General features: G+C 44.2%; 1 protein-coding gene across 3 annotated transcripts; it reads left to right on the forward strand.

The window, feature by feature from the left end:
* Positions 1 to 1904: 1904 nt before the first annotated feature.
* Positions 1905 to 12634, forward strand: LOC120950130 (glutathione synthetase-like). Of its 3 annotated transcripts, XM_049608612.1 has the most exons (7): positions 1905 to 1923; positions 2484 to 2789; positions 2892 to 3104; positions 6458 to 6630; positions 11254 to 11296; positions 11368 to 12146; positions 12247 to 12634. In XM_049608612.1, the coding sequence occupies exons 2-7, from the start codon at positions 2637 to 2639 to the stop codon at positions 12371 to 12373; spliced, it is 1488 nt and encodes a 495-aa protein (XP_049464569.1). In that variant the 5' UTR covers positions 1905 to 1923; positions 2484 to 2636; the 3' UTR covers positions 12374 to 12634. The 3 variants fall into 3 exon arrangements, with proteins under 3 accessions (XP_049464569.1, XP_040223849.2, XP_040223858.2); XM_040367915.2 differs by lacking the exon at positions 1905 to 1923 and having other exon boundaries at positions 2018 to 2789; XM_040367924.2 differs by lacking the exons at positions 1905 to 1923; positions 6458 to 6630 and adding an exon at positions 8700 to 8827 and having other exon boundaries at positions 2038 to 2789.
* The last annotated feature ends 1172 nt before the right edge of the window (positions 12635 to 13806 follow it).

Genomic DNA, 13806 nt, shown 5'->3' on the forward strand with positions numbered 1-13806 from the left:
ATGACAACTTTTAACTGTCAAAATCAAAATCGTCGTATCTGCGAATCGTCGTAACTCGAGGGGGTCGTAACTCGGGGGACGCCTGTAGATAGATAGTAATGTCTAATAATATAAACCTTATGAATGTTCAGCAATCATTCATATGGTTTAGGTTCATTGATTATTCATTAGAATGAAAAAAAAAATGTAATTATATGTCTATTACTACCTCACTATTTTTTATATCCATTAGTGTTACAGCAACTTAAAGAACTTTTTTTACAACAAATAACACATTAAAATGCTTATATATTTCTTAGCCCACTATTGGTAAAACTATGATATTAAAATTATAATCAATGTGGGAATGTATTTATTAACCTTATTCATCGCCATAATAATAGCACCTTCAAACTAAATGTAATTATGGTTTCAAATGGCCACAAGCGTAAATTTCATGGATAATAACTATATGTCATATATTTAACTTAACTAAGTATATTTTACATATTTTTACCTTTTTTTAATTTATTATTATTTATTTATTTTATTTTCTAGTAATAGGAAATGTTATTCCAATTTAAAGCTTCAAGGGTTTTTAAGAACTTTGTTTAAATTATTTTTCATAAACCATGTATATTACTTGTGTTTCGTAATTTAATCTCCTTGATATTGGTTAATCTTAAAACATAAAACTTTTATTTTCATCGCAGTTTAAAATATTTTTTATTTACAGAGTACATGGTCGGTCGCGTGGACTAAACTGCTGACAAAACAAAATGCTTTTTATCGCAGCATTTATTACTATTGTAGTATTGTAGAACGGAAAGTCCGGAAAAATTGCAATGAAAAAGCAAAAAAAAAATATTATTTTGTATTTATAGCATATACGTCAAGCGCTCGACGCCCGTTAACATCTCAACCAGCGGAATGTAAACCGCTTTAGCTCGGGATTTTGTTTTTGCTCGAACGCGAAAATACAAATGCGAAACAAAACAACACACTTTTATTTTGCTAATTGCGACTAAAAATGTTTGGTGCAGTATTTAAATGGGTTTTTTTTTGTACCAAAAAGAAGCTATTTTCTTTTTAATAATTTTTAAAAATAAAATTTGACAATTAAATACGAACAGGCCATAAGCAAACAAAAACGTAAACAAAGAGATGCTCGCATTTGATGGAACATTGAAGAAATAGGGGAACAGTAAGGCTGGAAATAGACGAACCGAGATCGTCGCGGTACCGCGAAATTCGCGCCTTGTTTATAACAGTTGTAGAGCAGTTGAGCTGTCAAATCTTCCGCGCCTCCAATCGCGCCTGCTGTTTCGCAGAGATACCCGACTTCGGTATTGCTGAGATTTTCGCGGTAACGCGAACCGATTATTTCTACTTTTTCTGGCGGATTTGTGTGTAAACTCGTGTCGAGAAATGAGTTTTGTATTTTATTTTGCATAAACTATGAGAAATAAATAATTTGATTCGCAAATTGATAGAAAAATATTTCTTCTTGGCACATTCAATTGTCACCAGACCTCGGATGGTTCCATACACGAACCGCGATTATCTCGCCTATCTGTCAGATTTTATAACATAATTGACAGCTCAAGTCATACGCGATTTTCGCGGTACACTGCTTCTAGACGACCAACTTTTGTACCGCGACAAATTTTCTGCGAGCTCTTTGTTCTAAAACAACATCTCAGTTTTAGAACAAAATCAGAGGTAACCGTGATTGTCGCGGGTTTGTGAAATTTTCACAGAAAGGCAACGCTCGCGTTTCGCGACATTACGATCAAAGTAAGCCATACATTCGTGCTAAAACAAAGACGGTTTGACAGATAGAAAGTGTCGCAAAAAATTGTCGCGGAAGATTTTTTGGGTCGTCTAGAAGCAGTGGTACCGCGATGATCTCGGTTCGTCTATTTCCAGCCTAACATTCCTCGGGTAATTTTTGTCGATTTGCAGTACAAAATCATGCTACAAAATGTAGCCCTTTCCATTTCGTTGTTGCTGTATCACAAACCAAAAACGAAAGTGCCGCACACAGCACACTTTTCGCTTTCTTCGCGAAAGCTTTCCCTCGAGCTTACCTGCTTTCTGATATCGTTTTTAGCCGATCTTTCACTCTCTCTAAAGCGTTTGTGCGGCGAAGTTGTGCCGTTTTTTTGCCGGACAAAATAAACATCAAACCCATTCCGAAGCGCAAATGCAGTGCAGGGTGGGGGGAGGGCACGTCGCCGCTGTGTTTGGGTGGCTTTGTTTACATTATGGGTTACGACAGCCGTTTTGACAGCTACCGGCCAAGCAGCGCGCTGCTGTTGTTGATCGTTTCGTTTCGCCTTTCCGCTGTTGCTGCTGCTGCGCCCTCTCGGCCGAAAGACGTACACTCGCACACTCGGGCTGCCGGGCCGCTGGACAACTGTGTGCCGGCCGTGTTTTATCTTATCAGTTTGCCTCGTTTTGTGTTTCACCATTCCGCAGTGTGTGTGTGTTTTTTTTTGCAGCGTGACAATACAGACGGCTGATTTCAGGCCGGCAGAAGCACACAAACGCCGTGTTGGGTCGCAGTAGCGAAATCAGAAGACAATCGTTCTCCAAGTGGAGTTGCAGTTGTGGAATTGGTCGCGCCCGGAAAGTCGCCCAGTAGTATCGCCGCCATGTGTACGCCGTCGAAAACGCTCCAGTCCTGCGTGCCGTTCCCGCTGGACGACGCGCTGCTGCAGGAGGTGGTGGAGAAGGCCAAGGACTGGGCGATCATGCACGGTGCCGCGATGCGGTCCAAGCAGGACTTCAACCCGGATGCGCTGCTGGTAATGGGGCATGGCCGGCCAACCGGCTTACGTCATCATCCGCCATCACCATCAGCGATTGTTTCGCCGCTAATCACACGCTCTCCTTCCCTCTCGTTTTAGTTTGCACCGTTCATACTGACGCCGAGCTCGTTTCCGCGCAAAGAGTTCCAGAAGGCGGTCGAGATGCAGCCGCTGCTGAACGAGCTGATACACGCGGTGGCGCACGACAGCCAGTTTCTGCTCGCCACGCTCAGCTCCACCGAGAAGGTGGACGAGTTTACCCGGGCCCTCATCGCCATCTACCGCACCGTGCTGGACGAGGGCATTGCGCAGGTAAGGGGGTGGGGGGGTGTAAATATGAAAATCATCACCCCGGGGGGACAGATAGCCGTATCAGCGCTCCACTCATCAACCAAACGTTCCACTTTGATAGGATCGCTTTGCAGTAGAAAGAAAGACAAAGCGGTCATTAAAGTAGGAAAGAAAAACAAATCCAACAAAACTGACTCGAATTAGAAGCTAACTATTGTAAACGACCGCTTGCTGCAACCCCGTCCGCTAGACGCGCCCATGGTAGTTTTGCTAGTATGAGGCGTTTGAGGGTGATAAAAACGAACTGCGTGTCATTATTCAATCGTTAGAGTAGAAAATTCAACATAGCAAACAAGTGAGCTTGAGTACCACATTTTAGCTTTAGCTATTTTTCTTATCGATACAAACAGCTCAATGTTTGATTCGATCAATAGTTTTAGTATGCCGCGAGAGAAACCCTGCTATTTTTTTCATTCTTTTATCCATTTTTTTTAAGCAACAGCAATTTCCAGGTGCTTCTTGAATTCACGTGACACATTAAGTGATATTGATTCAGAACTCATACCTTGGAATAGATCTGAAGCCCATGGAGTTCCTGGATCTTTTACTTAACCCGGTACTGGTGCTGTAACTGATTCCAAACCCATACAGGTCTTAGATTGCAGATCATGAACCTATCACTGGAACTGATCTTCACACCATACCGGTCCTGGAATGAGTCATGATATCATACCTATCCTAGAATTGATCCCCAATCCTAACCAGACTAGTAATGGGAAAAATGAAGTTTTAGCTCCGAAGTTTTCACGATTCGATTCCGGATAGTAGGTCCGGAATAAATTCCCGGAATCAATTGGCTCCAGAATCGGAAATGGCCTGGAAAACAGAATCGGCTTCTGAATCGGAATAAGCTCCGAAATTGATTCCGGAATTGGTTCTGGAATAGATTCCGCAATCGGAATCGGTTCCGGAATTGGAATTAGTTCCGGAATCGAAATCGGCTCCAGAAACGAAATTGGCTCCAGAATCGGAAATGACCTGGCAATCAAAATCGGCTTCCGAATCGGAATAGGCTCCGGAATTGGTTTCGGAATCAGAATTGGCTTGGAAATCAGAGTCTGCTTCGAATTTGGAGTCAGATTCTGTATCGTCATAAGAATAGGCGTTTGGGTCCAATGATGCTACGTATTAATAGCCGCAAAGAATCAAAATTTCCCGGATTGATTTCGCTTCTCAAACTTCTTATTTCAATTCAAGAACGGATTCTCATTCCTGAGGTAATTCCATTTCTGGAGTCAATCTTGTTCCCGTTAGCGGGGCAAATTGCGATTCCCAGGTCGATTCCGATTCCGGAATCGGCTCCGGAATCGACTCCGGAAACGGCTCCGGAATCGACTCAGGAATCGACTCCGGATTAGACTCTGGAATCTGGAAATTGCACATCGGTCCTCGATTCGATTCTGAAACCGTGCCGGTTCTGGAATATTGGAAGTATTCTGGACAGTTCCTTGGACTACGTGTTGGAAAACTTTCTTCGCATACCATAGCAGACGCTCTTTACCTATTGTTGCCTACTGCAACGGAGCCCGCAGAAAATTATTATTTAAGCAAAAACAAGCCATTTTAAGCTGTCTTGCTATTTATTGTTTATAAAGAGATTCCACTTGTCGTGGGCTTTGACGAAAGAGTAACCCTGCATCTTTCACTTTGCGGAGACGTGGATCCTTCGGGCATGCTCACCCCAACCAGTGATCAAACACTTTCTGTGTCGCCCTCTACATCTTGAAAAAGGCCACAGAAACCATGCATAAGCGCAATATACAGGCGTGAAGTTTATGAGATCCAATGGAAGTCGGATAATATCCAATCGTTGAAAGGGCCCATATAACTTCCCAATATTAGCCAATATGGTGTTTCAATTCAATACTTATAGTTATTAGTCATTAGTATTAATCAAGCGGCTGCATTCATGCGTCATGTGCGTATAGAATAACTTCAGTTTAGAACAGTAGTTCTGAAATTGTACAAAATGGCTTTGCTCAGTTTTTTTGGATTTGTTTTTGACATATTTTTTAATTCAGCATACTCAAAGAGGATTCTTATCGGTATGTGAAAACGATACGCAATTTAATGAACTGTCCCTGAAGCCTCAAAGTAAGCACACTCCTCTGTACATACTTTCTTAGCAAACAGAACAGAAAGGCATTACAAACAATTCAATACACTGTAAACCCTAGTCGGCATTACGTTCTTCGCATTGCCCCACAACGATAACCAATAAATGAATGTAAACTAAGCAACTACTAGAAAGTAAGGCTGATCAGCCTTTACTAGAATTGTATTATAGAGAAGAGCTTTAACAGCTTACTCATCGATGGTTTGCTGGAACGGGTTCAAATTATCACCCACGTACTAATTGTACAATCTACATGAAACGGAACGCCCGTAGATATCGAACGACACATTTAGGGGCGGGTGTCACACGAAAAAAAAAAAAAGATTTAGCAATCTCCAATCTCCAGGATGTTAACCAGTTCGTGATAGAGCCAACCAGGCAACAGTTCCGACCACTTGGAGCTGAGTGTTGCAAGAGTAGGCGCACACTTTCATGTATCATTTCCCTAGAGAGATGCATCAATCAATAGGGTCTCGGGTCTTACGTTTGCGATCCTACTCGTAGCACCGTTTGCTAATGTTTGTGTACTAATAATACAACTTTCCTTTCGCTTTCTTTCTCCTCTAACGCTGTATTACCTCTGTATCTGTTTTGTGAGGGAATCTTTAATCATGTTTCTTTCGTAGGCTATGTTCCGTTTTGTTAGCAGCTAATGTAGTTATGTTTTCGGCCATGAATTTCTTCTTCGTGTTAGTTTTAGTACTCGAAAGCGTTAGCGTAATTTTTTGGGGAAGATTACTTCAATCTCCTAAATGTTGCATCAGCTACCGCTGAACCTCTATCCTGTACATTAAGTTTGTCATTTATCCATTGGTGCAATTTCTGAAAGTAGGAAAAGGTAAATAATATATAATATTTTTTCCCCCGAATCTAATTAAGATTTTAACACAAGTAGCAAATGCATAACTGGGCGCAAGGTTAAGTCTAGATTTAAATGGGACTCTCTTTAACGCCAACGGCCAATAGTGCCAACAGAGCAAGCGGCTACTTATTAACACGCCTTCGTTTCGTTGACTACTTGTTTCTCGTCCGCACACACCGATTGTCCTTAATGTCACACCCACACACACACACACACACACACACACACACACACACACACACACACACACACACACACACACCTTCTCTTCCGGGGTTCGTCGAATTTATCGTCCGGCTTTCGTCGACCGCGTGTTCGGCGGCCCTCAAACAACAGCCCCTCAGTTTGGGGCTGCTGCGCTCGGACTTGATGCTGGAGACGCGGTGCGACAACGACTGCGGGGAGCGGGCGCGCGCCATCAATGCCTACTGCTGCTGGAAACAGGTGGAAATCAACACGATCGCGTCCGGTTTCGGCCATCTCGGGCCCTCGAGCAAATATCTGCAAAGGTTTTTACAACACCATCCACCATTTATCTTGTTACTGTGTTTTTTTCTTCTTCTTCCTTCTTCTTCTTCCATCCCACCGCTACCTCTTTCTCTCTCTCTCTATCTCTCTCTCTCCCTGTTTTTCTCTCTAACGTCTCCTCTACAGTTATACTTTTGCGTTGAGTCCTTGTCCTTTGCTGTTTTCCCCTCCACTGAATGTACATTGCCCCAAACCCTTCATTGTACTCTGCCCTGGCCCATGTAGTTGTAGTAGTTTTGTTTTGTTATTTGTTTTGGTTTAACTATTTTTATTTTAATATGCTACTATCATATACTTACTATCCTCATGGAGCGAGCAAAAAATCATGTTGTAAACATTTTTAATAATATTTTTACCGGTTAGAACTATTCAGTTTATAATACATGTTGTTGTTTCTCTGTTTTGGCCTGTTCATCCATATAGAACATCTTTAATAATTATTATTTGTTTTAAATTCTGTGGAATTTACTTCTGCTAGTCAGAAATATCGATCCCTTTTTCTCTTTGCGTGCGTTTTTTTGCGTTTGTTGCTGACTCCCATTCAGCTCCAGGTTAGATTCGAACGCACTAGCGGCGTTGCGTAAGACTGCAACGCTTGCTACGGTACTGCGGGACTGCCTTTAACTGTCACCGCTAAGAACGAATAAAAGTGCCAATGCTTAACGGATAATCGTTCGTTCAGTTTTGCCAGATATCCGTTTCGGAAGTAAAACTAGCTCGTATTTCACACCTCTCCGCTTTCCTTCTTCGCAACAATCATCGCTTGTGTGTCGTCTATCTCTTATGTACTATATGGTGTTGGTTAGCTTCTTAAGGTGGCAATTAGTCGTTGGCATTAGCCCCGGGGTGGCTGGCGTTCTGTAAGAGTTTACGATACCAGTGTGAACTAAAATTGTCTACCTTATTGGTTAAACATATTTGTACATAACTTCTCCAAAAATGAATGTTTGCATTTTTCAACTCTTGTTAACTTCCCTTATGTGCATAGCTTTGTCCGTTGTGTTGGTTGATGGTTGTTGTAGATTTGTTGTTCACATTGTGTTGCTTGTTGGGTTTGGTGGGCTTGGTCGTAAAGTCACAACACGCACAGTGGAAAGATGTTCCAACAGTTGACAGAGAGTGCATAATATGCGCAATTGCTTTTATTTACATTTAAATCTCATTCTCGCTGGAACGTAAAACATCAAAGACAAGCAATGCCTCTTGAATTTGTCGGTAGAAGAAGTTCCGTTAAAAGCATACGAAAGCAAACCATCCAGACACATCCTAATTGGGCCGGTTTAAATAGCTTCGCACAGTTGTATCGTTTCATCTGTTTGCTGTTTCTGATTTATCCCGCTGTCACATTTTGTAAATTGATTGATGCGCTTTCAGTATGATGTTGCTGCATGACCACCCTCTCTCTCTCTCCCGTTCTCTGTGCGTAATACATCGTAGATCAATAATCTTACTGGAGTAGTTTTGGTATCGTATCGCCTTGGTTCCTTGTTACACGTTGTTTTTTTTCTGTTAGCCGTAGATAGCTAGTTACATTATAGTTTTGGTCGTTGCTGTTAATAAGAAGTTTTGTTTTGGGGGCTCCTTTACGGCAATCGAAAATCATTGTCCCTGCATCCACATACTGCTCCGAAACACACATTTCCCTAACCTAAACCTAGCTCTAGTGAATGTTTCTAACTGCCCCGGTGCTTAGTAGTTTCGTTCAAAGTTCTGTGCAATAACTTGCGATCCTTCAATGGATGTAACGAGAGTAAGACGCCTTTGTGGGTTTGATTTGTCCGGGAGCGCGGGACCCGAACGTGGACTGGCAGTGTGTTGAAGCACATCGTTTTGGCGTAGGCTAAAGTTCTAGGTATATGCACCCGAAATTGGTTACTAAACTACTCAAACCATCAATTAACTGTTTGGCAGTATCAATTTAGCAGCAAAAAAAAATTCTAGCAGCCGCAGATGTATCGTATTAAATAAAACCCACCCAAAGGCAAAAGCGCTCCACCGGTCGCTGCGGAAAGTAGTCCTCCATTCTTATTGCTGTATACCCCTCTTTCAGACCGTAACGCTCGCACTACTGCGGTCAGACTATTTGCCCAACTTTTCGGACACCATCAAGCAGGTGGAGATAAACACGATCGCCTCCAGCTTCGGCGGTATCTCAACCATTATGACACCGATGCATAGGTACATTTTATCAAAACCATTCCTTTCTGTCGTTGTTGTTATTGTTGCTTTCTTTCATTGTCACTGTTCTGGCCTGGGGGCCTTCCTCTCTTCTGCACATGATTCCCCCATCCTACACCCCTTCCCAAGACCCTGCAATAATCCTGTCGCACATACTTTTCCCAATGTATGTTTTCCAATGTACCTGTTGGTTTTGTTGTTTGTTGTTGCACATTCGGCGATTGGATTTGCCACTGCATGTCTTCATTTCTAATACGCCTTTTCTGTGTGTTTTTGTGTTGTGTATTTTTTTTAATTGGTTGGTGAAGAAATAGTTTTTTTTTTCTATGTTTTGTCTTCCCGAAACAGCAACTTTCTAAAAAGTATTACAGTCTCGTTTCATTTCTTGGACTGATTTCACAATAATGTGTTTTCCTTCATTTTTAACAAACTATAATACCACATACAACCTATAATGTTACATTTTAACATCACCTGAATCCCCCCACATACAGTAGTTAGACAAATATGTAATTGAAAGCACCACAGACACTATTTACGCACCCTTAATCCTTCCTTTGCGTGACGTTAAGATTGCGCTCAAAGCACGCGTAGTGTTCGCCCTTGCTATTCAACGCCTTCTTTTTGTGTGTTTGATCCAATTAAAAAAAGAAAGAAAAAAAAAACAGTTCCCACTCTTTAATCTATTGCTATTTTGTGTAGCTGTGTAACATCATAACGGGAGCGTGTTATGTAATAAAACTTTTTTGTTGTTGTAGAAAATCGGTCAAACAAGCCTGTACAAAAACTAATTTTCGTGATCCGCAAAGCACGTGGATGTGCCTGGATGTGGACGGATTTCAGGGTGGCATTGCTTGAGATGTGAAACGCTGATGCCGGAGAGCAATTTGTGGCGAAAGTGTGGTTTGCTTTTACACGATGATGATGACGAGCAATACTGAAGTTTGCTGTCGTCAATTAGCTAGGGACCTGTTCTGAACTCGTGATCTAGTCGAACTAGTTGATTCCGATCCGACTCCGACAATTTTGTTACCAATTCCGGATTCGCCTAGAGTCGGATTCGTCCGGAGTCATTCTGAGACGACCGGAGTCGTCCGGAGTAGTTTGGAGTCGCCTGGAGTCCGAGTCGTCTGGAGTCGTCCAGAATCATTCGGAGTCGTTTAGAGTCGTCCGGAGACGTCCAGAGCCGTCCGGAGTCATCTGGAATTGGCTGGAGTCGTAGTCTTCCTGAGTCGGCCGGAGTCAGCCTTCAAAACAAAGGCCTGTATGCGAAGTGCACGCGCACAGTAAAAGAAAAAAATAACAACGAAATGAAATGCCTGATCACAAATACAAATACATCCTGACGACTTCGGACGACTCCGAACGATTCTGACCCGGAAAACTCCGACTCCAGATGACTCCGACTCCGAATGACTCCAGTCGACTCCGGCCTACTCCGGATGACTTCAGACGACCCCAGACGACTCCGGATGACTCCAGACGACTCTGGGCGGCTCCGGGCGACTTCGGACGACTCCGAACGACTCTGACCTGGACGACTCCGAACGACTCTGACCCGGAAAACTCCGACTCCAAACGACTCCGACTCCGAATGACTCCAGTCGACTCCGGCCTACTCCGGATGACTTCAGACGACCCCAGACGACTCCGGATGACTCCAGACGACTCTGGCCGGCTCCGGGCGACTTCGGACGACTCCGAACGACTCTGACCTGGACGACTCCGAACGACTCTGACCCGGAAAACTCCGACTCCAAACGACTCCGACTCCGAATGACTCCAGTCGACTCCGGCCTACTCCGGATGACTTCAGACGACTCCAGACGACTTCGTATGACTCCGAACGACTTCGACTCCAAGCAGAACTACTGGTTCCCATTTATTTTTATTCAGGAGGAACATTGGTACCCATTTTGCCGCAATCAGAATCAGACTAACAGTTGTAGGAGTGGGATGGGAGTCGTGGATTCTCTCCAGAGAGCACATCACTAGTCTGCACTATGTAGCTGCAGTGCATTTGTTATCTTCGCTGATACTTTACTCACTTTGCCGCGTTGAACATTGGTGTTGGTTTGCATTTGTATTGCTCTATTTTTAACCGTTTTTGACTCTTTAGTATCCGACCCACCAAAAGCCCACAGTAAGAGTAGCTTTGATCTCACTAAAATATTATTAACCATTGTATTGTTGTTTTCTTTCTATTCGCCCTAAACACTGTATCTAATTGCACTGCACCCCACCATTCCTACCTTTCGTACGCTAACCTGTAGTCATTGTAAATACTTCGTTTGTAGTAACCAATATTTAAACCACTCGTAGTGTGTGTAGTGCTTGACGATCGCCTCTTTCCTGCACACTGGTACTGATTCTGCATATTTCTTTCTTTGCTATTCCCTTCGCTGGTTCGCCGTTTTGCACCGTAGCTACATTCTGTCGGAGCTTGGACATCGGGAAAAGCTGGTCAATGTAAGTACGGTCGGTCGCGAATTGCCCGCAACAGCACCCTGCTCATTTGTCTGTTTTCCTTCGCTTTCCAGCTGCCCGACAACAAGGCCCTGTCCGGGCTGTGCGATGCGATGGTTGAGGCGTGGAAGCTGCAGGCTCGCCCGTCCGCCGCCATCCTGTTTGTGGTGGAGAACGTGACGTACAACATCTGCGACCAGCGCTTTCACGAGTTTTACATCCGCGAAACGTACCCGCACGTGGCCGTCGTGCGCCGCACGCTGACGCAGATCGGCGAGCAGGGCCGGCTCGGCCCGGGCAAGGAGCTGCTGGTGGGCGACGTCGAGGCAAGCGTGGTGTACTTCCGGGCCGGGTACGAGCCGGGCCACTACTTCGGTGCGGGCGAGTGGGACGCCCGGCTGCTGATCGAGCGGTCCGTCGCGATCAAGTGCCCCTCGATCCAGTACCATCTGGCCGGCACGAAGAAGGTGCAGCAGGCGCTGGCCAAGCCGGACGTGCTGCGCCGGTTCGTGGGCGATGACGCGCCCAAGATCGAAGCGATCCGGGACATCTTTACCGGGCTGTACTCGCTCGACCGGGAGGAGGGCGGCGACGAGGCGGTGGCGCTCGCGCTGGCCGACCCGGAGCGGTACGTGCTGAAGCCGCAGCGCGAGGGCGGCGGCAACAACGTGTACGGTGCGGACATCCCGGCCGCCCTGCAGGCGATGAGCAGCGTGGAACGGTCCGCCTGGATACTGATGGAGCGCATCTTTCCGCCCCTGTCCACCGGGTACATGGTACGGCCGAATGGGCCGGTGCCGCCCCCGCTGGTCCAGCTCGTGTCCGAGCTCGGCATCTTCGGTGCCATCATCGGGTGAGTGTGTATGTGTGTGTGTGTGTGGAAGGCGGGAGGCTGTTGTCCCTTTGCGGTGATTGTTAATTAATTATTTTGTTTCCATTTCCGCCAATTGCAGCTCCAAGGACAAGGTGCTGTACAACAAGCAGATCGGGCACATGCTGCGCACCAAGCTGTCCTCGTCCAACGAGGGAGGCGTTGCGGCCGGCTCGGGCGCCCTGGACAGTCCGTATCTGATCGATTGAGGCAGACAACGTCGGCTGAACGCATTTGTTTTTCTTACTTTGTTTGTATTTGTTTGTCCCTTCTCTACCATAATGTTGTGACGTACCTCAGGCTGCTAGTGGGGCTGGAGAAAAGGAGCTTTTACACAGACATATTGTGCGCAGAGCAAACAACCAATATACGTATGCATGCGAATAATCATATTTACAACCGCACAGATTGTTAGGGTAGCGTTTTTTTCTTTGTGGAAGCAATAAATGGGTATACACAAAACAGAAAAAGTCATTGTGTCATGTGAACGGCGAGCAGAAAGAATAGTTTAATGTAATTTTAAATAGTAACCACACAGTTGAACTCTAACGAACGCTCAAATACGCTTTCATTGCGCACGTTGCAGACAGGTATGAGAGAATGAGTGGCTGAATGTCGCAAACCTGTCTCACCTACACAGTCATGCACCGAAGCACACCTTTTACGAGCGAACTTATTAGAAATTAGCGAATTTATGGATGTGTAATTGGATTGGCGGTAGTATCGGTACAGTCGTCCACTCGAGTGATTTACAGTGAGTGCAAAAAGTATTGGTCTAGCTGAATATTTTACAGAAAAAGGCGAATAATGACCCTCAATAGGCATGGGGTGGTAAAAGTAATGTAATTGGTTAGATAAACATACCATCAATTTACACGTTTTGCTTTACAAGAAAAAAAGTTATTGGACCATTAGTGACTACTTGACCAACGCGGTAACACTTTTGAACCTGAAAAAGGGCGTGTTTATGACCCACGCATATTGCAAGATTTGTTGCAATTCATCTCTGGTAGAAATGTTCCATTTGCGAGCCACGTTTTTGTAAAACATTGGTAACTGATATCATATTGAGAGTGTACTAAGCTGTATTCATTAGTTTGGTTTCGGTTGGTTGGGGGTTTGGGGCAAAAGTGGTACATTTTTAAGTATAATTTCCTAGAACTGGGACTTGCAGCACTTAAAACATGCAAGAATGTACATCCGCATCTCTTTTCCTATCAATTGGAATCATTTGCAGCTAGCTCAACTTGCCTCACTGTGCCCGGTACACGAGATGTTGGTGCTGCATCTTAGCATACTGTTCTAGACATACTAAACGACGGCCGTATGACCACGTGAAATGATATGACCACTAAACGACGACCATTAGCATGTCGAAAACTCAATCTATTAACAAAGCTTTATTTCAAATGAATTCTTGATTTAAAGGATGCTCATTACCCGATTTGGCCACTTTCGGCGGATGATATTACTCAAACATAACGTTTTCCTAATAACTCCCTATTTCAAGTCATAAAATTTAAAGATAAAATGAATTGTATCATGACCCATTGACAAAACGTGACGAACCGTTTTTCCTTAACTTACTGGCAATTCCTAAATGCACTGCTTCTTGCGTTATTTTTGATTTTTTTTGGACAAT

Source organism: Anopheles coluzzii, chromosome X, assembly GCF_943734685.1.
Source record: "Anopheles coluzzii chromosome X, AcolN3, whole genome shotgun sequence".
Classification (NCBI taxonomy): domain Eukaryota; kingdom Metazoa; phylum Arthropoda; class Insecta; order Diptera; family Culicidae; genus Anopheles; species Anopheles coluzzii.

Excerpts from the sequence above, each read along its gene's own strand:
- LOC120950130 (XM_049608612.1), top strand. The coding sequence starts at position 2,637 with ATGTGTACGCCGTCGAAAACGCTCCAGTCCTGCGTGCCGTTCCCGCTG. Across the intron at positions 2,790-2,891 it reads TCAACCCGGATGCGCTGCTG|TTTGCACCGTTCATACTGAC; the intron begins GTAATGGGGCAT and ends CTCTCGTTTTAG. Across the intron at positions 6,631-11,253 it reads TCGAGCAAATATCTGCAAAG|CTACATTCTGTCGGAGCTTG; the intron begins GTTTTTACAACA and ends TTTGCACCGTAG.